This window comes from Octopus bimaculoides, chromosome 1 (assembly GCF_001194135.2).
Source record: "Octopus bimaculoides isolate UCB-OBI-ISO-001 chromosome 1, ASM119413v2, whole genome shotgun sequence".
Lineage (NCBI taxonomy): Eukaryota > Metazoa > Mollusca > Cephalopoda > Octopoda > Octopodidae > Octopus > Octopus bimaculoides.
The window spans coordinates 160,133,574-160,157,132 of NC_068981.1; the positions used below are offsets into that span (position 1 = coordinate 160,133,574).

Genomic DNA, 23,559 nt, shown 5'->3' on the forward strand with positions numbered 1-23,559 from the left:
CTATATAGCCAAGTCTTATATTCTGTGTATGTTTTGCCTGAACAAACATTAAATATCAGTACAATATTCATAGATTAGGAAAATAAAGTCAGAATATAAAAAAATAATTTGGTACTGTTTATAATTCAATCTATTCTCTATGTACATTTAATCAAACTTCTGTAGAAAAGGTGTAGGTAGGAACTCTAAAAGATACACCCAGTGTAAGCTTTGGACACATAAAAGGTGCAGCAACATCAGAGGAAGATTAACAGGGAAACTAGCTTTCATATGTGGAAGATGCACAGGTACAATAAATGCTGAAAATGTACAGAAATTAGACTCTATTAACTGCCAGTGGGGTAAACAGGAAGTAGTAGATAGCTTCCGTCATCTAAGTGACCAAGTTAGTAGTAGAGGTGGATGCTCCGAAAGCATAGCTGTGAGAATAAAGACTGGGCAAAGTTCAGAGAGCTCCTACCCCAGCTGGCAACAAAGGGCCTTTTTCTCAGAGTGAAAGGCAGATTGTTTGATGCCTGTGTGCAAACAGCTATGCTGCATGGCAGTGAAACATGGGCTATGACAGCCAAGGACATGCATAGGTCTGAGAGAAATGAAGCCAGTATGCTTCGCTGAATGTGGAATGTCAGTGTGCATGTTCGACAGAATGTAAGCATCTTGAGAGAAAAGTTAGGCATAATAGGAATCAGATGTGATATGCAAGAGAAATGAATGCGCTGGTATGGTCATGTGATGCATATGGACAAGGACAGCTATGTAAAGAAGTGCTGATCTCTAACTGTGGAGGGAACCCGTGGTAGAGGTAGACTCAGGAAGACATGGGATGAGGTGGTGAAGCATGATCTTCAAACTTTGAGCCTCACAGAGGCAATGACTAGTGACCAAGACCTTTGGTGATATGCTGTGCCTGAGAGGACCTGGCAAGCCAAGCAAAATCGCAGTCGTGGCAGATACATGTGTCATGCAAATTAGCACATGAACACACCCTGGTGCCACGCTGTGTCTGTGGCACATAAAAGCACCCATTACACTCTCAGAGTGGTGGGCCTTGGAAAGGCCAAAAACTATGCTGTCAAAAACCATGCCAAATCAGACTGGAATCTAGTGCAGCCTTCCAGCATGCCAGCCCAGTCAAACTGTCCAACCCATGCCAGCATGGACAACAAGTGATGATGATGATATATATATGTGTGTGTGTGTGTATATATATATATATATATATATATATATATATATATATATACATAATATAATTGTTTTACTCCACTTTTCCATGCTTTCATGGGTCATAGTTTTGAAGGTTTTTTATGGTCAGGTGCTCTTCCTTTTGTCAACCCTCACCTCTGTTTCTACTTATTCTCAAAGAAGATTGGAAATGAATGACATTGCCTGTTTGACAGTGGCAATCATTTACAACTATGATGCAATGTCAAGGCATGAAATCACACACACACACACACACACAACACGCATATACTTTCAAGGACTGAACCTGAAACCATGTATTTGGGAAGCGAACTTCTTTACCACACAGCCATGCCTACACCTATAACAATACTGGAAAACAAAATATCTTTTACTAGAACTTACAAGTTACCTAGGTCTTCCATTAAATAAAGTTAAGTCTTACTCTTTAAAATATTTTACAAATATGAATAAGATATGGCAACTAAGATGTATTAATTATCAAAAACCTGGAAGGCACAAACAGAAGACATGTACTCAATAACTTGCAATGCAAGAAACCCATCTAGGAGATCAGTAACTTTGAATAAAAATTGACACATGGTAAAGAAGACTTTACTCTTGCTGCAGACAATTCCTCTAGCACTGATGGCATAAAATATACTCGGTCTTTACTGTAAATGCTATGCCATCATAAATGTATGACATACAACAACAAAGATATTTCTCTATTGCTGTGTATGCCAGATGAAGAAGGACTATGACAAAAGGCAAGGTCGTCGTCGTCGTCGTTTAACGTCTGCTTTCCATGCTAGCATGGGTTGGACGATTTGACTGAGGACTGGTGAAACCAGATGGCTACACCAGGCTCCAATCTGATTTGGCAGAGTTTCTACAGCTAGATGCCCTTCCTAATGCCAACCACTCAGAGAGTGTAGTGGGTGCTTTTACATGTCACCCGCACGAAGGCCAGTCAGGCGGTACTGGCAACGGCCATGCTCAAAATGGTGCATTTCATTTCATGTGCTACCCGCACAAGAGCCAGTCCAACGATCTCGCTCGAAAAAAAAAAAAAAAAGGGAGAAATGTACAATTCAGTATAGAATTAAATGCATGTAAAATGATGCTGCTGCTGATATCTCAGTTAATCATCACCATTTTACATCTGTTTTCCATGTTGGCATAGGTTGGGTGGTTTGAGAGGAGCTGGTGATTCAGGGGACTGCCTCAAGCTCCAATGTCTACCTTGGTATGGTTTCTGCAGCTGGATACGCTTCTTAATGTCAACCACTTTACAGAGTGTACTGAGTGCTTTTTAGGTGGCACCAGCACCAGTGATGTCACCAAGTAACTTGCATGACAGGACACTGCAATTAAGGGAGGTGGTAAGGTATATGATAGAGGGATGAAAGAGAGAGAAGACGATGGCAGAGATGCATTGAATTTTGATTGCTGTATTTTGTTCTAAACAATTTTTTTAGTACATATGTACACTTTTATGTATTGATCTATCTCTGTACTCTGGCAATAAATGAACTGATCTACATTTGGGACAAAAGCATGAAAAATTCAATACTTTAAAAATATTTATATACTCAAAACTCATTCAGTCTTACCATGTTATATAATTTACCTAATTTCTATGGAAACAATATTCTCTTATTCTGTTGATTTCCTATTTTCTGCTAGTCTTATTTTATTAACCAGTCTGTTTATATTTCATCAAAATCTCTGTTGGTAATTGCAGCAGAAATGGGGAAAAAATTCAATATGTCTGATGATAATAGTTTAGTTATCTGATAAGTTAGCTAGTCTGATAGATATAATGAATTTTAAATTACATGTTACACTCCAAATCAAAAGGTTCACTATATAACTGTACAAATTATTGTAACAGAAAATAATTTTTTAAACACTTTTCATATAATATTTATACAATAATACTGTTGCATATGTGTTGCTGATATTTCCAACAAAATCTTTTTTTTTTTTTTTTTTTTTTTCAGGTTGGATCAATGGCCTTTAAAGGTATGAAGACACTAAATCGAATACAATCAATTGTTTATGAGACTGCATACAAGACAAATGAAAATCTTTTAATCTGTGCTCCCACTGGAGCTGGAAAGACAAACATCGCTATGCTTACTGTTATTAGAGTGTTGAAACAAAACATTGTACAAAATGTAATCCGAAAAGACCAATTTAAGGTGGGTCTAATATTTGCCAAATTTCCAAATACATGCAGTCCTTTAAATACTTTCCTGTTAAAATATTTTTTAAGGAAATTAAACTTTTTTTTTAGACAAACTTATGACAAATTTATGAACCCTGACAGAGGTAGCTTCATGCTTTTATGCTTTACAGCAGAGATTTTGTTTGTTTACTAAGGATTGAGCACTAGAAATAAAATAGTAACACTATAATTCTAAGAATATAATGTAACTTATAAATTTTCGATTCTTGCATTGATTTAGAAAAAAAATACAGCCTAATACTAAAGAACAACTAAAATTTTATTGTTATTTATTAATGCAAATATATTTAAAAGGAAATATTGATTCACATAACTATTGTACTTCTGTCTGTTTTGCAATTTCAACATTTATACATAGTGTACATTGCACTATACACTACACATATAGGGTCTATAAATTAAATACTGGGATATTTTTTATATATTTATAAAAATGTTAAGCTTTCATCTTATTCATTTATCATATTGGTGTAGCTTAACTCTATAGTTAATGGCAATTTAAAATTTGACTGGCCAATAAATTATGTATAGCTAGATTATCAATATATATTTATATTCATTTACCATCCGAACATGGCCGATACCAGTACCCCATGCTAGTAGCACATAAAAAGCACTATCCGAACGTGGTCGATGCCAGGCCTGCCTGACTAGCTCCCATGCCGGTGGCACATAAAAAGCACCCACTACACTCTCAGAGTGGTTGGCGTTAGAAAGAGCATCTAGCTGTAGTAACATTGCCAGATCAGATTGGAGTCTGGTGCAGCCACTGGCTCTCCAGACCTCAGTCAAATCGTCCAACCCATACCAACATGGAAAACGGATGTTAAATGATGATGATGATGATATATATATATATATATATATTTGCTTTTTTCATATATATTGATGTTACTATTTATATTTCTTTAGATTATTTATGTTGCACCTATGAAAGCACTTGCTGCTGAAATGGTGAGGAACTTTGGTAAACGACTAGAACCACTTGGAATAACTGTCCGTGAATTGACTGGAGATATGCAATTGACCAAACAAGAAATTGTCAATACTCAGGTAAATTTGAACAATGTTTTAAAAAATGATTTTAAAAAAAGCTGTCTAAGGGCTATATTTAAGTTATATTTTGTCACTATAAACATCTTATAAAAATAAATTTTTATATTAAAGATAAATTTGAAATGTAATTGAAATAATTTGTATTTTGAAAATAATAATTTTGTAATAAACTTTGCATTTAGAAAGGAATTCAATATGAATATTTTAGAAAGTTATGTTTCATTTAAAAACAAGGAAAATATAAATTTCTAAAATATTAAATGTTTAAACTTTTTTTGTCTTTTCTTCTCTCTTAGATGTTAGTCACTACTCCTGAAAAATGGGATGTGGTTACACGTAAAGGAACAGGAGATGTGTCTTTATCTCAGTTAGTAAAACTGCTTATTATAGATGAGGTCCATTTGTTGCATGATGACAGAGGTGCTGTCATTGAAAGCTTAGTTGCCAGAACTCTGCGGCAGGTATGTCCTTTCAGCAACATAACTAGTGTAACACAGATTTTCTTAATTTCTTTCATATAAGATATCATTTCAGATAAACTCAATGTATGTGTGTATGTTTTTTTTTTTTAAGACAGTAGTTTGTAATTGTAGGAAGACTTATGTGCTATTACTAGCAGGCCAAACAACTGCATTGTGGCTCCTTTGTTGGCTTGTGAATTTGAAATTTGTATGTTTTTAACTGTGGTCTTGCGCAAAAGACTTAATGCTATATTTCAATGGTTCTGTACTCCAAAAATTGATTTTCTTTTTAGGTGGAGGCTACACAGAGTATGATAAGAATTGTTGGTCTATCTGCAACATTACCAAATTATTTAGATGTTGGACGATTTCTCAGAGTTAACCCTGCACTTGGATTATTTTTCTTTGATGGTAGATTCCGGCCAGTCCCACTGGAACAGTCTTTCATAGGTGAATTAATTAATATTTTAAATGTGTTGTATAAATTAAATGTATTTTACAAATAAACTGAAATCTCTAGAATTACTGGGCAAGATTTGCTAATCGCGTCTAGAAGTTTAACATGTCTGTATGACATACTCTTATTCTTTTACCTTTTACCATATTAACTTGTTTCAGTCATTGGACTGCAGCCTTGCTGGGCATTTCTTTGAAGAGATTTAGTTGAGCAAATCAATTTATTGGTCTTTTATGCCAAACCATTAAGTTACAGCAATGTAAACAACCCAACACCAGTTGTCAAGTGGTGGAGAAGGGGAACACTAACATAAACACACACACACACACATATATATATATGGCAGGCTTCTGCACAGTTTCTGTCTACCAAATTCACTTACAAGGCATTGATTTGTCCAGGGTTATAGTAGAAGACATTTGCCCGAGGTCCTGCACATTGTCATAGTAATGTTGAGATGGTATTAAATGTTATACAGGATAAAAACGTGTTGATAAACAATATATTAGATTAAGAGTTATGAAAGAGAAGTGTAAGAGACTGTTTTTAGATTTTTCTAGATTAAAAAAAAAATTTGATATCATTGATCAAACATAACTGACTGTTGGTTTGTAAATAAGAGTTTTTAAAAAAACCACTTTAGTAAAAATACATTTGTTATGTAATAAAAAGCTGAAATGTTATTTAAAAAATGCTTTGGCAAATCTGTTCTAGATAAATTTTTATACATTCTTTGTTGATATTCACTAATATTAAGTATTTTTTGTTTATTCATTTATTTCTCTAGGAATCAAGTCAATAAACAAAATGCAGCAGTTACAAGATTTTAACACTGTTTGTTATGAGAAAGTTCTTGATCAAGTAAAGAAAGGATACCAGGTAACATCTCAGTCTTTAACATACCAGAGCATTGAAAATACAACCATTATTATTATATAATTAGTAACATAAAATATTTAGCATGCAAGATTTTAGTGATGAACTGGTTAATATAATGGAAATAGATGCTTATGCAGATTACTGTCTTAACAAAATAGCAGGCTATCGCAAACCTCTATCTAGATATCTGAACTTCAAATCATAATGATAATCATAGACAGAAAATATTCTAAACAAGGTTAATAATCAACTATTAACTAAGTGTTTTACAAAAACATTGTCTCTAAGGTTTAAAAATTATATTCAAATTACAAATGACTGATTGCTTTTATTCATTTATAAAAATCTTGTCAAATATTGTTTAGCTCCAGCTCAACTCCGATTGAGTGTGTTCAGGAGCAAAGAAATTCATGATTTGGTCATAGTACCTTTTATCCAAAGGATGTCATGTTTTTTCTCACTTTAAGATTTGGCTACTGTTTATGACTGGTCAAGCAATCACATACAGGTTTGTTTAGTTGTTGTGTAGTCTAAGGTCAATTTTGATAGAGCAAATCTCTGATCAGAAACGTTCCAGTCAGGATGAACCCATCACTTTAAGAGTATCTAAGACTAAATAATCCCGTGTGTACTTACTGTTGGGGTTGATTTGAGAATTGGCTGCTATTTCTGGCAGGTCAAGCAGCCTCATAGAGTTCCCTAATTGGCTCTGTGTGAAAGCCAAAGTTTAAAGGAGCTGAAAAAATAGCAGAAAATTTTAGGCATCAACCAAGGGCTGCTGTTAAGAGAATTGTGGAGATATGCTAAGTGAAAAATGCTATGTGCTGTTAAATAGCAGAATTTTCCAGCTATATATTGATTTCAAATTTTAGGTCACAGTGCATTATATGTTTTAAAAGTTTGATCCTTTGATGTATGTTCCTGTTGTCTGGCACTAAAAATTTTGCATTACATTTTTTATTTTCAAACACATTAAGTAGAAAAGATTGGGAACATTAGTTAACTCCTTGTTTCAATGTCCTCATTCCCTATGATGAATATATCCTCTGTTGCTTGGGGACACTGAGAAATAAAGATTTTGATATTTCACTTCTATTCTTAGTGTGTATTGAATTGTTATATCAAATTTGAGGTTTTATTCAACATTTTCTATTATTAATATAAGTTTAAAATTTTACATTTTACCTGAGAATTTCTTAGAGATTATTAAAGGGTTTCACATATGTAAAGTATTTGATTTGCAACACTTTGCCAGTGTGTAACTTTTAAGCTTCTATGCTACAAAATTAATTTAGTGTATAATTTTGATAAATTATTTTTGGATAATTTAAAAAATTACTTCATATATTTCTGATCAGCAGGTTGTGAATTTCTGTGTATAACATTTCCCCAACTTTTTTTCCCAGGTGATGGTATTTGTCCATGCTCGCAATGAAACCTTACGAACAGCAAAGGTTCTGAGAGAACTAGCTCTGAATAGTGATAATATTCATTTGTTTGCACCTCAAGGAAGGAGAAGTGGTCTTCCTGTATGTAATATTACAAATATATATTCTCAATGAAAAATTAACTTATTAGTTTTTAACTATTTATTTTATATTTTTCATGATTTAATACAAGCTGTAAACACGTTTTTTTTTTTACTGCTTAGTCAAAAGGGAAAAGGCAGTACCCTATTTTTTTTTTGTTGTTTTTTCAAGGGCTTCCAAGGCTAGTGAGAGGAAGCAAAGAAGTTATTCTTAAATTGCAAAGTTGCCTCAAATGCTTGCAACAGAATGAACTTTGCTAAAAGCACCTGAGGGCCAGGTGGTGGTGTTAAATCAAACAGCAGATTAAATCTGTCCAAGTACTCAGAATGCAAAACAATGCTCAGACAAATACAAGACATCTTGTTCCATTTCAACAATCCAATGTCTTCAATTAGTACATTATTGTCTTGATTCTGAAAGGAGGAATGACAATGTTTCAAAACAGTGTATAGAGCTAGAACAAATACTGAGACATTGTCCTATGCTGCAGCAATTCTGCCAATTTGCCAAAATTTAAATTCATAAAAGATGTCTTTTGAAATGATTTATAGTAATATCCTACCAAATACATTTTTACATCCCAGTCCCTTGTTTATAATAATCTGCACGTAAAAAGCACCATTCAAGCGTGGTCAATGCCAGTACCGCCTGACTGGCACACCTGACTGGCACACCCACTACCCTCTCAGAGTCGTTGGCATTAGGAAGGGCATCTAGCTGTAGAAACTTTGCCAGATCAGATTGAAGCCTAGTGCAACCTTCTGGCTTGCCAGCCCATGCCAACATGGAAAGCGGGCATTAAACAACAACAACAATGATGATGATGTGTGTTCATTATTATTTTCACCTCCACTTTTCCATGCTTGCATGGGTCAGATGGAATTTGTTGAAACAGATATTTCTATAGTCAGATGCCTTTCCTATCACCAACCTTTGCTTCTTTCCAAACAAGGTAATATTTTCTCATTGCCAGTCATGTTTCCCCCAGAAGTCTAAAAACAAACTGCCTTGTATGACAGTGATGCTCATTTACAACTATCACGTGATATCTAGATAAAGTTGCTCATGTACATACACACACACATGCATACGTGTGTGTGCATATATATATATACACCCATAAACACACACATATATGTATGTATACACGCACATACAATGGGCTTCTTTACAGTTTCCATCTACCAAATCCACTCACAAGGCTTTGATGAGCCTAGGGTTATAGTAGAAGATACACACCCAAGGTGTCACACAATGAGACTGATCCCAAAACCATCTGGTTGTAAAGCAAGTTTCTTAACCACACTTGTGTCTATTGTTTATGAATATTTTGTATCTTTGAATTTAATTTACTGAAGTCACTATTTAAATTATCAGCTAAATTTACAAAATTTTTGTAATATAATTTGTATAGTTCAGTAGTTTCTAAATGTTTTCAGATTTACGCTTATATTTTTTATTATTAATGATATATATTTATGAATCTGTTCATTTCTTTCTTTCTTTCTTTTTTTTTTTTATGAAAATACACTGTAGGGCCACAATCCCCAAAATCGACATCTTCAAGAATTGTTCCCTGATGGATTTGGTATACATCATGCTGGAATGCTTCGTCAGGATCGTAATTTGGTTGAAAAGTATTTTTCTGAAGGTTCCATAAAAGTCTTAGTGTGTACAGCAACTTTGGCCTGGGGTGTGAATTTACCTGCTCATGCTGTCATCATCAAGGTTATTACATTAACAATATTTAAACATGTTCTTTAAAGATTAACTTAACATATATCAGTTATTTATAAAATGGGTTGTATATATAATGAAAACTTGTCTTTAGATGTTTAAAACTATTAAAACCATTTAAAATTCCTTAAATTCCTAATATCTTGCTAGGTATTGTCACTGAACTTGAAAATTTACTGAATTGAAGTATCGTAAATATTTTAATAAGAAATTAATGGATTAATATATTTATCTGTCCTAACTTTGTCTGTTCAATATTTGCTATAAATGCAGAGCTTAGGACAAGTATCAACATAGACAAACTACTTAACATTTTAATGTAATATTGTAAATGGTATTCTTTTCTCAGCCAACCTGTTTTATTATCTTCCAGGATTCTTCATTGATTTATTCATTGACCATTCTTCCTTCCTTCCAGATCTTAATATATTTCATTTATTTTGTACTATATGAAATGTTGCACTCTTATTAGTTTTATTGTCAACTTTTACTCTTAAAATTTGAATAGTACATTCGATACTTAGGTCATATTTTATTTCTACTGAGGAATGAAGTAATGCATCCATCCTAGTCTTACATAAGACTGCTCTATATGTATTTTACTTAAAATGAAATGAATATGAGCTAAGATAAATATCTCAGATTGGTCAGTGGCATGTATTTGAACAACGAATATGAATAAAGGTCCATTAAATAACATGCAAGATAAATTCTTGATTTATTGTAATTACTTTTGCTTTGTGGCAATTGATACCAACTTTATGGAGATGTGGAGATAATCTCTAAAATCTAGGGTTCTTCAAAATTGACATGCAAACAAGTGAATTGTTGTGAACATGTTTCTATCTCATTTGGCATCATCTACATAGCAATTGTCCTACTTTATTCTTTAGCAGATGATGAGATATTTCAAGATAGAAAAGACATACTGTCTGAAGACAATAGGATGGTTTTGGACATGTGATTTTATTTACTTCAATAAGTGTGATCAGTGTAATAATTGTCCTCTTATTTTCAACAGGCATGACACTTAGACATATGTAAAAAGAGTAGAATGCATTTATGTCTTGGGTAATAGATATGTATATTAAAAAATGCAAATCTGTCAAAGTATACTTTTACATTCAATTTTTAAAAAAAGTATTCTCTGATTTAAATTGAAATAGAAACAAAAAGGAAAAATTTTCCAACTTTCAGTTAATAATTTTGTATATGCTTTTAAAACAATAGAATAATATTTTTGCATTAAAAAATGAAAATACATGCATTAATACATAAGGATTACATTTTTGTGTTTCTACAGGGAACTCAAATCTATGATGCCAAGAAAGGTTCTTTTATTGACATTGGCATACTTGATGTTTTGCAAATATTTGGACGTGCTGGACGACCCCAGTTTGATACTTTTGGTCATGGAACTATCATAACTACTCATGACAAACTTGCTCATTACCTGTCTCTTATGACACGACAAAATCCTATAGAAAGTCAGTTTATTACAAGCCTAACTGATAATTTGAACGCTGAGGTAGGTGATCATTGTTTTTATACTTTTGTAACATCATTATAGTTCAAAATACACTTAATAAATACTGCCTTAGAGTATTTGTAAATTGGTGGAAGAATAGGTGCAGTTATAAAGGAAGAAATAAGTAACTAGCAAAGGCCTTGTTGGCAATAAAAAAATATTTTGTTGGTGATATCCAAGAACTTATTCTTGGTTAAACCCTGAATCAAGTATGTGTATTTATGATACCAGTTTGAATGTAAGATTACGGCTGAGTTTCTAATTCCTAATGAAATAAGCCCCATCTTTTATGAGATTTACAGAACCAGTATGCTTCACCAAAATCCTGATAGTCTCTTGAAAGTTTTATGTCTATATGCAAGAAAAATGAACTGTGTAGAACCTGTTTCATGTCGTGTCCTTTACTCTAACTTATATTGATGTTAGTGCTGTCTGAGTGGTTGACTTCCAATTACTATTATCAATATTGCCTGCTTACATGGAACAGTGACAAAACTTCTTCACATCATTTTTATTGGACAGTAACTGCTTATGTAGTCATAGTGTCTCATTCTAACAGAGAAGTCGGAACACTTTCAGACAGCTGCTTGATGACTTTTCCAAATGCTCGTCATATTTGACCGGCTCTCGCTGTTCTTTCTTCATTTATGAACTGGTCAGAAAAGATGCACAGGCTATGAAATGAATAGGAACCATGATGATTATTGCATATATGAACAGTTCCTTCAGTAGACCTTTATTGCTAGCACCATAGCAACTCAACCTTGCTGGTCTATCATAATGCTAACCTGCAGCAAAATCATTAGCTAGATGCTTTGCCACTCTGGTGAAACTGAAAACATAAGATATACAAAAGAGAAAAAGCAATGAAGAAGATAATCAGCATAAAAATCAGAAATATGGATCAAAATGCACATGCTAAGCAATAAATACTTATTTCTTTCTTTTTGTTCTAATAAGTTAAGGATATAAAACAATACGAGGGGGTGCTGTAAAATTCCTGGCTTTGGGTTAAAGAAAATGCAGGAGGATCAGTTAATTATTATTTTATTCAATGTATTTCCCTTTCAGATTCACACACTTATTTCAATGGTCCTTCAGTTTTTCTAAGCCCTGTAAAAGAACTCAGAAGGTTGAGCCTCCAACCAGGCCTTTAACAATACCCTTAAAACCAGGAACTTTTCAGCACCCCCTCATAGATCTTGCAATGTCTGTAAATTGATCTTTTCTGTAAGATTGTTATTAAATAAGCAATTATTTGATAGCAGTTAAATGAATTCTTGGAAATTTCTAAAAAACTAAATTGGTTGTTGTTTTCTAGATTGCTCTTGGTACAGTTTCTAATGTAGAAGATGCAGTGAAGTGGCTCAGCTACACTTATTTATTTGTGAGAATGCGATGTAATCCAATGGTTTATGGGATACCTTATAACAAATTGGAGGTAATTTCATTCAATATTATTTTACATTTTCATATATATGTATTCGATAGTTACTTACCATATTCTTCTCATTTATTTGCTGTTTTATATTCAGTTGTTTACTCAACTCTGTGAAGACACACAGCTTACTTGTTAGGGGTATTCAGCTCATGATCGTAAGGTCATGATTTCGATACCCAGCAGTGTGTTGTATCCTTGAGCAAAACTCTATCTTTCATTGCTCCAGTTCACTCAACTTGCAAAAATGAGTTGTATCTGTGTTATTCAAAGGGCCAGCTTTGTCACATTTTGTCATGCTGAATCTCCCTGAGAACTACATTAAGAGTATGCACATTAATTTTGCAAGCAGCTGTTTGGAGCCGCTGGAACCTTTGTCGTCATAACCAACGGAAGTGCCAGGTAAGGGGTACTCAGCTCTAATTCTTTCAGGTTTTAATTATGAATGTCTAAGAAAGCAAGATGTTCACAGTATAGTAGATGCTTGCTGGCAGGTATTCTCATACTCTGACTAATAAGGTAGCAATAAGTAACAGTTAAGCACTGGGGTTGATGTAATCAACTTACCACTTCCTCCAAAATTGCTGGTCTTGTGCCAAAATTTGAAACCAATTATGAATGCTTATTTCTTTTGATAATGATAGAGGTCAAGTATTAGTAATATGGGTAGCCTATCTGATGCCTCCAGTACATTATTGGTTCTTAATCCCATAAATAGGAGTAGTTAATCTTTATCAATAAAATGCAGAACTGATAGGGGTAGAGTCAAAAGTAACATGAATAAAGTTGTAGGAGAAAATAAAAATTTTAAATCTTCTAAGCTAAATTTTATTACGTGTAACATTTCCCCAAATAATACATTTTAAGGCTTTGTAAACTAGTCTAGTTTTTTAACTTCTACGAAAATGTTTTACTTGAAAAGTTTAGCTGTAAAGTTTCCAACTGACTACAGAAATAGAATATGGGACATTTAACAATCAATGCCACCAGTAGCGAGTGTCTACAAAAGCCTTGGGCAATAGTTATAATAATATAATAATAATGAAATTATTGCATACAGTGCTCAGAAAAGCAGCCAAAGGTGCATGAACAGTACAGGAAGCGAACAGTGAATGAGTTGTTGAAAAAAGTGCAGGGGTTACATCAGGTGCACTGTTGGCAAATTTCAGAAAGCATGGAAGTTTTGAAGAATGCATTTTCCTGACGGCCAACTACTGATGCAGGTAGTTTATTCCATGCTTCAGCAATTCTAAGTGTGAAAAAATGTCTTCAAAAGTTATGGGTGCTGTGTTGTTTTTTGATTTTATAAGCATTTCCACAAGTATTAGACGTATGGAATTCAAAATGATGCCCAAGGTTGTTTTTGGAAAGATGGTGGATAATCTTGTGGGTGTCTACCAAGTCAGTTACTAAACAACAGAGCTTTAATGTGTCCATGCTCAGGGAAGTAAGATGGTTAGAGTATGATAGATGCCTGACAGCGGATATTCTCAAAATCTGACTAATAACGAAATAAAAAACATTTTCTTGTGTCTTGTTATCAACATAAATTTTGTACAAAAACAAAACAAGCTAAAATTGTTGAATGAGTTATGATGAAGAAGATGTTCATAGAAACTCTAAGGTTTATAGGAAATCAGAGTAATTTGGTCAATTTATTCTGTTGTTTGCAAAATATAAAATTGTATGATATTTCTGTGATTATCCATCATTTGCTCCCTCTCCCCCTTCTCTCTCACTTTTCTCCATTTCTCCTTTCTACATCACTCCAATCAGTCTCTCTTGCTTTTTTTTACCCCCTCACCATTGTTCATCTGCAGACACACTTTGTCCTGCTCACTCTGTTGGTCACATTGCACTGAATGGAGGCTGTAAAAGGATGTGAGCCCTCTTTTGCTGTGTGAGATAGAAGGTAGCTTCAGTCAGTGAGGGTATTGTAGAGTGATTGATGAATGGGTGGAGTCTGTGTAAAGTTAGGAGGATCCTTTGACCTTGTTTTGAGGATGACAACCTTTCTAGTGTTGACACCACAATAAAATGAACCCAGTATACTCTTTAAAATGGTTGGTGATAGGAAGAGCATCCAGTGGTAGAAACCATGCTAAATTGAAACATGTGAGTGAAATATGGTCTCTGAAAGTCTCAGAGAGCAGTGAGTCCAAATGGGAACTGACTTGGATTATGACTAGCTATCCAACCGATGCCAGCATGAAAAGATATGAAGTAATGTTGATAGATATGAAATTAATGTTGTCGTTTAGCCTTAAACCAGTCCTGACCAAGCATACCTATGAAAGACAAATCAATTATGACCATCCCATCTTATTTGCAGGTGTAGTACAATATACTGTAGGATTACATTATTCATTGTGTCCTTCACTTTTTAAGACTTCAAGGTGTTTAGAGAGATTTGGCTGTTATTTCTAGCAGGTTGAGTGATGAGATAGAAACTTTATTGGCTTGATGAAATTGATTTTAATTTGATCATTGAAACATAGATTTATGAAAATAGTAATATGATTTATTTTATGCTTCAACTAAATAATAAGTTAATAAATAACTTCAATATTGCAGGAGGATCCCAATCTGTATTTGTACAGGAAAAAACTTGTTTACGATGCTGCTCGTAATCTGGATAAGACACAAATGATTCGTTTCAGTGAAGTAACAGAGAACTTTTCTTCAACAGATCTTGGAAGAATTGCAAGTCATTTCTATATTAAATATGCTACAGTTGAGGTAATTATTGTTTGATTTAAATGAAATTTATTTTCACTCAGTATAAACATCTGTTCAGAGAGTGAGAGAGATAAAGACAGGAGGATGGTGAGAAAGAGAGATGGGTCCTGGATCTGCTCTGTAATGTCCTATTGTAATGGACTTCCTTTGAATGTTTAAATATATTAAGAGATTTTTTTTTGTTGGGTGTGTATTAAAATATATTAGGGCAAAATATATTTGTCACCAAAAATAGCATCAAAGGATTTAATTTAATGAATTCATATATATCAATACATGCCTGTGTTGTTAGGAATTACTATGGTTGGATGCTCTTTCAAATACAAGTTGTTGCTATTATGCAAAAGTGTTATGAGTCCAAAACATTGCTTTTTCAGAAAACAAAAAATAGTTTCACCATTCCATAGCAAAACTGTTGTACTACACTTTGACAGTTTTTGGTATCTTGGCATCTGAAGCAGCTGGAGATACGATTGTTTGACCAAAAGAACCAGCTATTGCAAACAAAAGTATATATTGCGAAAAATGCATTTGACCAAATTTGGACACACAACTGTTTGACATTATAGCAACGAAGTAAATTCATTATAAATCAGATTATTTCTATTTCCTCTCTGGTTTTATTTTTTCATTTTATTTATTTATTACAGCCACTTTTCTAAACTAGTGCAAATGAATATGCTTCTTTGGCTGTGTTGGAATCAATGTTTAAACTACCAGTTAGCTGGAGACTTATTTTTATATAGGCACAGGCATATCTGTGTGGTAAGAAGTTTCCTTCTCAACTATATGGTTTCAGGTTCAGTTCCACTGCATGGCACTTGGGCAAGTTTCTTCTACTATAGCCCTGGGCCTACCAAAATGTAATTGGATTTGGTAGATGGAGCCTGAAAGAAGCCCATCATATGTGTACATATGTATGTGTGTGTCTTGGGGTCACTTTTTCTATGATTTGACATCACATGATATTTGTAAGCCAGTGTCATCATCATGTGTGTGATGTCCTTTGTTTTCAATCTTCAGTGAAAATATGTCTGTTCATGAGGAAATATTACCTTACTTGGAAACATGAGGGTTGGTAATAGGAAAGGCGTCCAGCTGTAGAAAATCTACTTCAACAAATTCCCTCTGACTCATACAAGCATGGAAAAACTGGACATTAGAACAATGTTGTTGATTAACAACCAGATTATTGTGCATCGTTTAGATACAGCACGAATTGCTGGAACAGTGCTTAGAAACAGCAGACTGCTTCACCACGTAATCTTCAATGACTTTTTCCACTCTTGTTTTTTTTTTTTTGGTATTAATTCATGAATGATCTCTCTCTCAATATCATACGAGGTGTTATCAAAAGGTTCCCAGACTAGATCTGCAGCACACCAACAGATGGTAGCACATAGTTTCATGCACAGTGAGAGCTAGCAGTGACCTTCATGAGCTGGTGTGCTGAGTGACATTGCTGTGTTTACTTTGCAAGTTGTGAAACTTTGACAAGCTTTCAGTGATGAGGCAATGGGTCATACTGAGCTGCACGGGTGCTTCAATAGTGGGAGAATGTCCCTGGAAGACCTGTCATCTCCAGAAATGAGAAACTTCATCAGCTTGTGCATGAGGATCGCTGGAGGACAATCAATGACATTGCTGCTGCTGCTGTTAGTTAGTCTGTCGTATAGGTCTGTGCAGGCAGTCCTAACATCTGAATTGAACATGTGGCATGTCTCTGCCAAGTTTGTCCCCCACTTGCTGACCACTGAGCAGAAAGAACATTGCATCGAAGTCTGTCAAGATCTCCATCAGCATGCCACTGACGACCCATCCTTCATGTCAAGGATTATCACTGATGCCGAGAGTCAGGTCTATGGGTATGACCCTGTGATGAAGCAGCAGTCGTCACAATGGAAGAGCCCTTCATCTCCATGACTGAAGAAGGCACAACAGAGCCACAGCCCAATCAAAATCATGCTCATTGTTGTTTTCATCATCTGCGTTATTGTGCATTGGGAATCCATTCCCCCAGGGCCAGACTATCAATTAACAGTTCTACTGCAATGTTTTGAAGCATTTGAGGGAAGACATTTGGCGAAAGTGACTGGATCTGTGGAACGTAAAGAATTGGATTCTTCACGATGACAGTGCAGCTTGTCACCATGAGCTCTCCTCACTTGTGAGTTTCCCACCAAAAACAACATGGTATCGTTTCGGCACCTACCCATTTCACCTGATTTAGCACCCGCGGACTTCCATTTCTTCCCCGAGATGAAAAAGCAGCTCAAAGGTCACTGTTGTCAATATCCACAGCAAATCACAGAAGCTCATTGACTCACTTACGGAAAATGACTTCCAGGTTGGATTCCAAAAGTGGTAGGAACACTGAGACTGGTGTATTGCTGCGCAAGGTGATTATTTTGAAAGAGATGATGTTAAAACTTAGGTAAATAAGTTTTTTTTTTAATTAAACATAACTAGCCTGGGAACCTTTTGATACTACCTCATATATCTCATTGTCTTAGTGTTGAAAAATTCGTTTTTTTAATATTGATTTTAGAACCTTTATTTCGATAATGATGTTAAAAATATTCACATTTTGCATAATTCAGTGTCCAAATTATTTGTTAGTATATATCTGAAACTGAAAAAAAAATTCTAATTAAATATTTTTCTTTTATTTCAGACTGTAAATGAATTTTTCCTTCCACAAATGTCTGAGAATCAAGTGCTCAATATAGTATCAAAGGCCCAAGAATTTGAACCAATTAAGGTAATTTTCTGTTTTGCAAAATAATTTCTTGTAATCATTACTATGACATAGTTCAAATGTTTTTGACTTCAAGTGAATCTGGCTATATCTAACTTGATAGTGCCACCTGATAAAATCTTACATTATCTATCATTCATATCCTAAAACCAAGATGCCATGTAAAAAGCATTAGTGTGGGTGAATGTTTCCTGTAAAATGTACCCAGTACACTATGTAAAGCGGTTAGCATTAAAAAGGGCATCCAGCTGTAGAAACCAAGCCAAAGCAGACTATGGAACCTGGTGTTGCCCCTGTCCTTGCCTCTTCCTGTCAAGTCATCCAACCCATGCCAGTATAGAAAACAGACATTAAATGATGATGTATATCCTATCTATTCAATAGTTTTCCTAATGTCCTAACTCTTGTTTCGTTTGCTTTAAGTTCTTTTAAAACTTAGAAGTTATTTTAAGACATTAATCAAAGAGTCAGCCTGAACAGCTTTGTTGAATAGAGGTAAAAATATCTCCATCTTCTAGGATTGAGAAACATTGTATAATGTTCATCTCGTTGCCAGTGTTTTATAGATTTTTTCTGTTAAAGGTTTCTGCTGACAAGACACCAATTTGGAATTTGTTTAAAGAATCTGGTGTTCAGATGTTATTATTGACGTAAATACTGTACTAGTATTTAGTTTACTGGTTCTTGAAGAATGAACTTAGCTGTGTGTGGAATTAAACTTACAGAAGTGGATCCCTTTCTATGAATTGTTCCAAATCACTGCCTTAAATCTCTTAATGGAAAAGTGAATAATTTCATTATTTGAACCATTGCATTATCTCTAATTCTTAGATCTGAATTGATTTCTTTTTGAGGTCTGCATTTATTCATCAGAAAGGAGAAATGTTTTGTATTATTAAATCTAAAATGCATTTTTATATTGTGATTGATCGCACTACCTTTGTGATAGTATATTTATTACATTTTAAGAGCATAGCTCATAACCTTTTAGTTATAATATGTCCATCTATGATTACTTTGATGTAACCTCTTTTTCTTCCAAGTTTCTATGATTTTCAAGTTTTTTAAAATAAGTTCACATTGGAACTACAGAATATCTCTCAGAGCCACTTTTTTTCTATTTTGTATAAAGGTATAAGAGAGCCCATTTGAAAAATAAATTATCTTTGCATTTGTATTTAAGTATGGTGGGAGGGAAAAGTCAACAGGAATAACTCAGTGGAAATGGAGAGAAAATTTGGTAGCATAGACAGGTGGGCTGAATAATGTCAAATATGAATAGATAGGGTCGGTGTTAAGAATGAATGATATATTCATAATCTAAGCTTCTTACATGTATTTCTCAACTTTTATGTGCTATTATTCTATATCTAACTACTTCATCACTTGTCAATTTACAAAATTATTACTAAATTAGAAAGACAAGTTACAATTATTATTAAAAGAAATATTTCTTTAAGTAAACAAAATTCCAGTTTGAGTAATGGTCATTTTTTCTCTATGTTGGTTATAGGTTCGCAAAGAAGAATTGGAAGAACTTGAAAGGCTTCACATTGAAGACTGTGTAATGCCTGTTGCATTAGGATTGGAAAATGCTCCTGGCAAAGTTAATATCCTTATTCAATCATATGTATCACGTGTGAGCCTTGAAAATTTCTCATTGGTTTCTGATCAAGCATTTGTGGCTCAGGTAAGGTTTTACTGTGATTTCTACATATTTTTTTTTTAAATCTGATACAGTCATGCCATTTAAATGTAAAGGATCTGGAGTTTTTTTTTTTATTACATTTCTATTTCACAAGTATTTTTCTTTTGTAATCTTATGGCATTCTCTTTTGACACTCAGACATGCATATACATACACACATACAGTTACATATATGCACTCATATATTATATTTGACAACTTGAATAATAGCGTCCTTTTTTTCATCCTTTAAAACTTCTCTTGCAGAATGCTGCCCGCATTGTTCGTGCACTTTTCCAAATTGCTTTGCGCAAAGGGTGGCCCATTATGGCTAATCGTTTACTAAATCTTTGTAAAACAATTGATAAACGCCAGTGGCAATTTGAGAATCCTCTGAGGCAGTTTCAAAATAATTTGCCATATGAAGTTCTTAACAAGATTGAGAAAGCAAACTTAAATCTTGACAAAATGAGAGAAATGACTTCAAAAGAAATTGGTAAGTTTTTTTGAATTTACTTCTCTCTTCACCCTTCCCTCCAATACAAACGTTTCATTGATCAACCCTACATCCTTCTCCACCATTCATGACCCAATTTACTGATTTTTCTGATGGCACGCAGGTGTTGATAAATGGTTGAATGACCAAATCCGAGCTTCTCTGTTAGTTCCTCAACAGTTACGATGGGATTTTGTTCCACCAGAGTTTGCAGGATGTCCTTGTCGAGCTCAACAGATCTTCCAGGACAAGGCTAGTTTTTCTAGGCTGTAGTTTCCGGCTCGTTGCGTTGCTGCCTTTATTGAAATCACAAAGCAAAATATGCTCCTTTGTCACTTTCATTATTGCTTTGAAAAAATAACTGTCAAAATTAAACTGCACTCTTCGAAACTTGCACTAAGAATAAGGATAATGTAAAATTACTATCTGCTTTTATTAGTAAGTTGATGCAGTTATTTTATCCCATCCACCTCTGACTTTTAGTTCATGCAATTGTAAAAATGGCATTATTTATGGGATGACTCAATATATATATATATATATGTGTGTGTGTGTGTGTACATATATATATCATCATCATCATCTAATGTCCATTTTCTATGTTGGCATGGGCTGGACAGTTTGACAGGAGCTGGAGAGCTGCACCAGGCTCCATTTGTTTTGGCATGGTTTCTATGGTGGAATGCCCTTCCTAACACCAACCACATTACAGAGTGTACCAGGTACTTTTTACAAGGCACCAGCACAGGTACTTTTTACGTGGAACTAAGGGAAGTGGCTTGATGTGAAAATAACAAGAATTCCAAGCTTTCAAATTGTTCCAAGGAAAAAGATTAAAACCCTTAACTCATCCATTTTATATAGGTATAAAGTAGCAAAAATAAAAAACTTTGTAGTTTAACCTAGCTATCAACATTATGTATGATATTCAATTTGAAATGACTTGTTAATTATGGAAATCTTTATTACATTTTTCTTCAATTGAATTAAGCTTTGAAAGTAATTGTTTGGTTATTTCTATTCATATTATACATAATTTCATTACTAGGTCTCATGATACATCACCAGAAAATGGGAAGTAATGTGAAAAGATGTGTCCATCAGATACCATATCTTGATTTGGATGCTACAATACAACCAATTACACGCACTGTACTTCGAGTCAGATTAAATATTAAACCAGAATTTCACTGGGATGATAAGGTAATCAAAATTTCACTGTACAGATAAGTCATTCTCATATCCTTACTTCCCATTTCATATTGCTTATTAAGTTCAAAAAATTTTCATGCATTTTAATAGTTTTGAAAGATTTCTTAATTTATCTACAGTATGATTACATTGTGCGCACATGTGTTCGCTTATTTGTTCTACATCCATTTTTCCATGCTAGAAGGAATTGGACAACTACTTACTGAGGCATTATTTTACAGTCAGGAACTCTTTCTTACTTGTTTTTCCACCCACATGTGACAATAAAACTTTTAACACACCTTACCCCAACAAACCAAACTACATCTCTTCCCTACCTCACCTTTTCTCTTGCTCTTACAGTATGCTTATGCATATCTCTCACTCTTCAATCCTGTCCTCACTACTCTGCTCACTGTATCACTGCTATCCCGTTGTCCTCCTCCCCCTCTATACACCCAGGTTTCACCAGTCACTGCATTCACGTGAAGTCTCTATTCTCTACTCATGCACCTTTGGCAATACCCTATCATTTATATTCTGACCCTCATGACTTGAGGGTATGCCCTGGCACTTCACCGCCATTTATCACTCTCTTCCATTTATATTCTGATCCCCATTCCTGGTGAGTATACCCTGGTACTTCTCCACCATCTCTCTCCTCTCTCTCTTGCACTCTCGCTATCTCCCATTCACTCTCTCTTTCTCTTGCTCTCTCCCTCTTACTGGTTTAACCATGTATATTCTCTACAGCAACATACCTGTTTCTGTCCTCATTCCTGATCTCTCTCTCTCTCTCTCTCTCTCCCCCCCTCTCTCTCTCACACACACACACACACTTTCTGATCGGATAACCACGTATCTCTTCTACAGCAAGACACCTGTTTCTGGCTCTCTATCACACTCTAACCTTTCATCATCTGGCACAAGATCACCTCCTCCAATGCTCTCTCCCTTCTCAAAGGGTCTTCGTCTTGCAAGTTACTTGGTGACTCAGTCCATTCTGTGTGGTGGTTGGTGTTAGAGAGGACATCCAACCATAAAAACCATGCCAAAACAGACATTGGAGCTTGGTGTAGTCTTCTGCTTAGCCAGCTCTTGTCATACTGTCCAACCCATGCCAGCATGGAAAACAGGCGTTAAATAATGATGATGATGATGATGATGATAATATATATATATACATATAATTACACACACACAGCGCACACACAGTAATGGGATGGAAAATAATTCGTATATTCATCTGAATAAATTATCTCCCTTAGCTTAAAGAAATTTTTGCTAATGAAAAAGAAAGTGATAAAAGGCTTACTACACTTTTGAAAAATGCTAAACCAGTGTAATACACTTTGACAATTTTCATATGAAGTAGTTGGGATTTGACCAAAAGAACCGGCTATTGCAAGCAAAATTAAATATTGAAAGAAACACATTTGACCAAATTTGGACATACGACAGTTTCAGACGGGCGAGAAAACCCCTGCCCACAGGCGCAATTGCACCTGCAAACCCATTTTATTGTGCCTGCAGGCTGATATACTCATATGTACAAAATGTAATAAATTTTTCAATTATAAAATTTATACAATATTCGTTTGCCTATTTGAGGCATAGGTCGTGTTTCCACTACGACTTAAAATGGTTAGACTTAAACAGAAAATCGTCCAGTAATTGCCATTTGTATGGAAATTTTGTTTTCATTATAAAGCACATATTACTAGGTTTGTACCACCCACTTGTGACCCAACTACACTCTAGCTGAAAATATAGAATACCTCATAAGTAATATAAACATCCTAAATTCAGTGGTGGCATTAGTGAAGATGTTACACGTTAATCTAATGTGTTAAACTTATCTTTGTTAATGTATATCGAATTATACAAGATTTACAGATATAGGAGATAGAACTTGTGGTCTGCCCGCGGCACTTTTTTCATTGGAAACTTTTGCCCACTGCACTAAAAAGTTTCCCAACCCCTAGTTTAACATAATAACAACGATGTGCTTTATAGAGTGTGCTTCTTTTTCAGATATATGATTCCACTGACAATATATATATATATATATATATATATATAAAAAAGGGTAAAGGTTTATTAATTTATTAATAAATCAACAATTAATAATTTTTACCAAGCCCTTCGGTATGTAAACACCATT

The 23,559-nt window shown here is 34.4% G+C and overlaps 1 protein-coding gene across 4 annotated transcripts in view; it reads left to right on the forward strand.

The window, feature by feature from the left end:
- The window catches only part of LOC106884418 (activating signal cointegrator 1 complex subunit 3), a 493,492-nt gene that overhangs the window by 21,568 nt on the left and 448,365 nt on the right, over positions 1-23,559 (forward strand). For all 4 annotated transcript variants that reach the window (XM_014935791.2, XM_052972249.1, XM_014935790.2 and 1 more), the window contains 14 exons: positions 3,192-3,392; positions 4,352-4,492; positions 4,792-4,956; positions 5,250-5,406; positions 6,201-6,292; positions 7,699-7,821; positions 9,358-9,549; positions 10,862-11,086; positions 12,408-12,527; positions 15,099-15,263; positions 17,938-18,024; positions 19,535-19,711; positions 19,976-20,204; positions 21,253-21,407. In XM_014935791.2, coding sequence (XP_014791277.1) covers positions 3,192-3,392; positions 4,352-4,492; positions 4,792-4,956; positions 5,250-5,406; positions 6,201-6,292; positions 7,699-7,821; positions 9,358-9,549; positions 10,862-11,086; positions 12,408-12,527; positions 15,099-15,263; positions 17,938-18,024; positions 19,535-19,711; positions 19,976-20,204; positions 21,253-21,407 — 2,229 coding nt within the window. The remainder of the gene's footprint in view (positions 1-3,191; positions 3,393-4,351; positions 4,493-4,791; positions 4,957-5,249; positions 5,407-6,200; positions 6,293-7,698; positions 7,822-9,357; positions 9,550-10,861; positions 11,087-12,407; positions 12,528-15,098; positions 15,264-17,937; positions 18,025-19,534; positions 19,712-19,975; positions 20,205-21,252; positions 21,408-23,559) is intronic.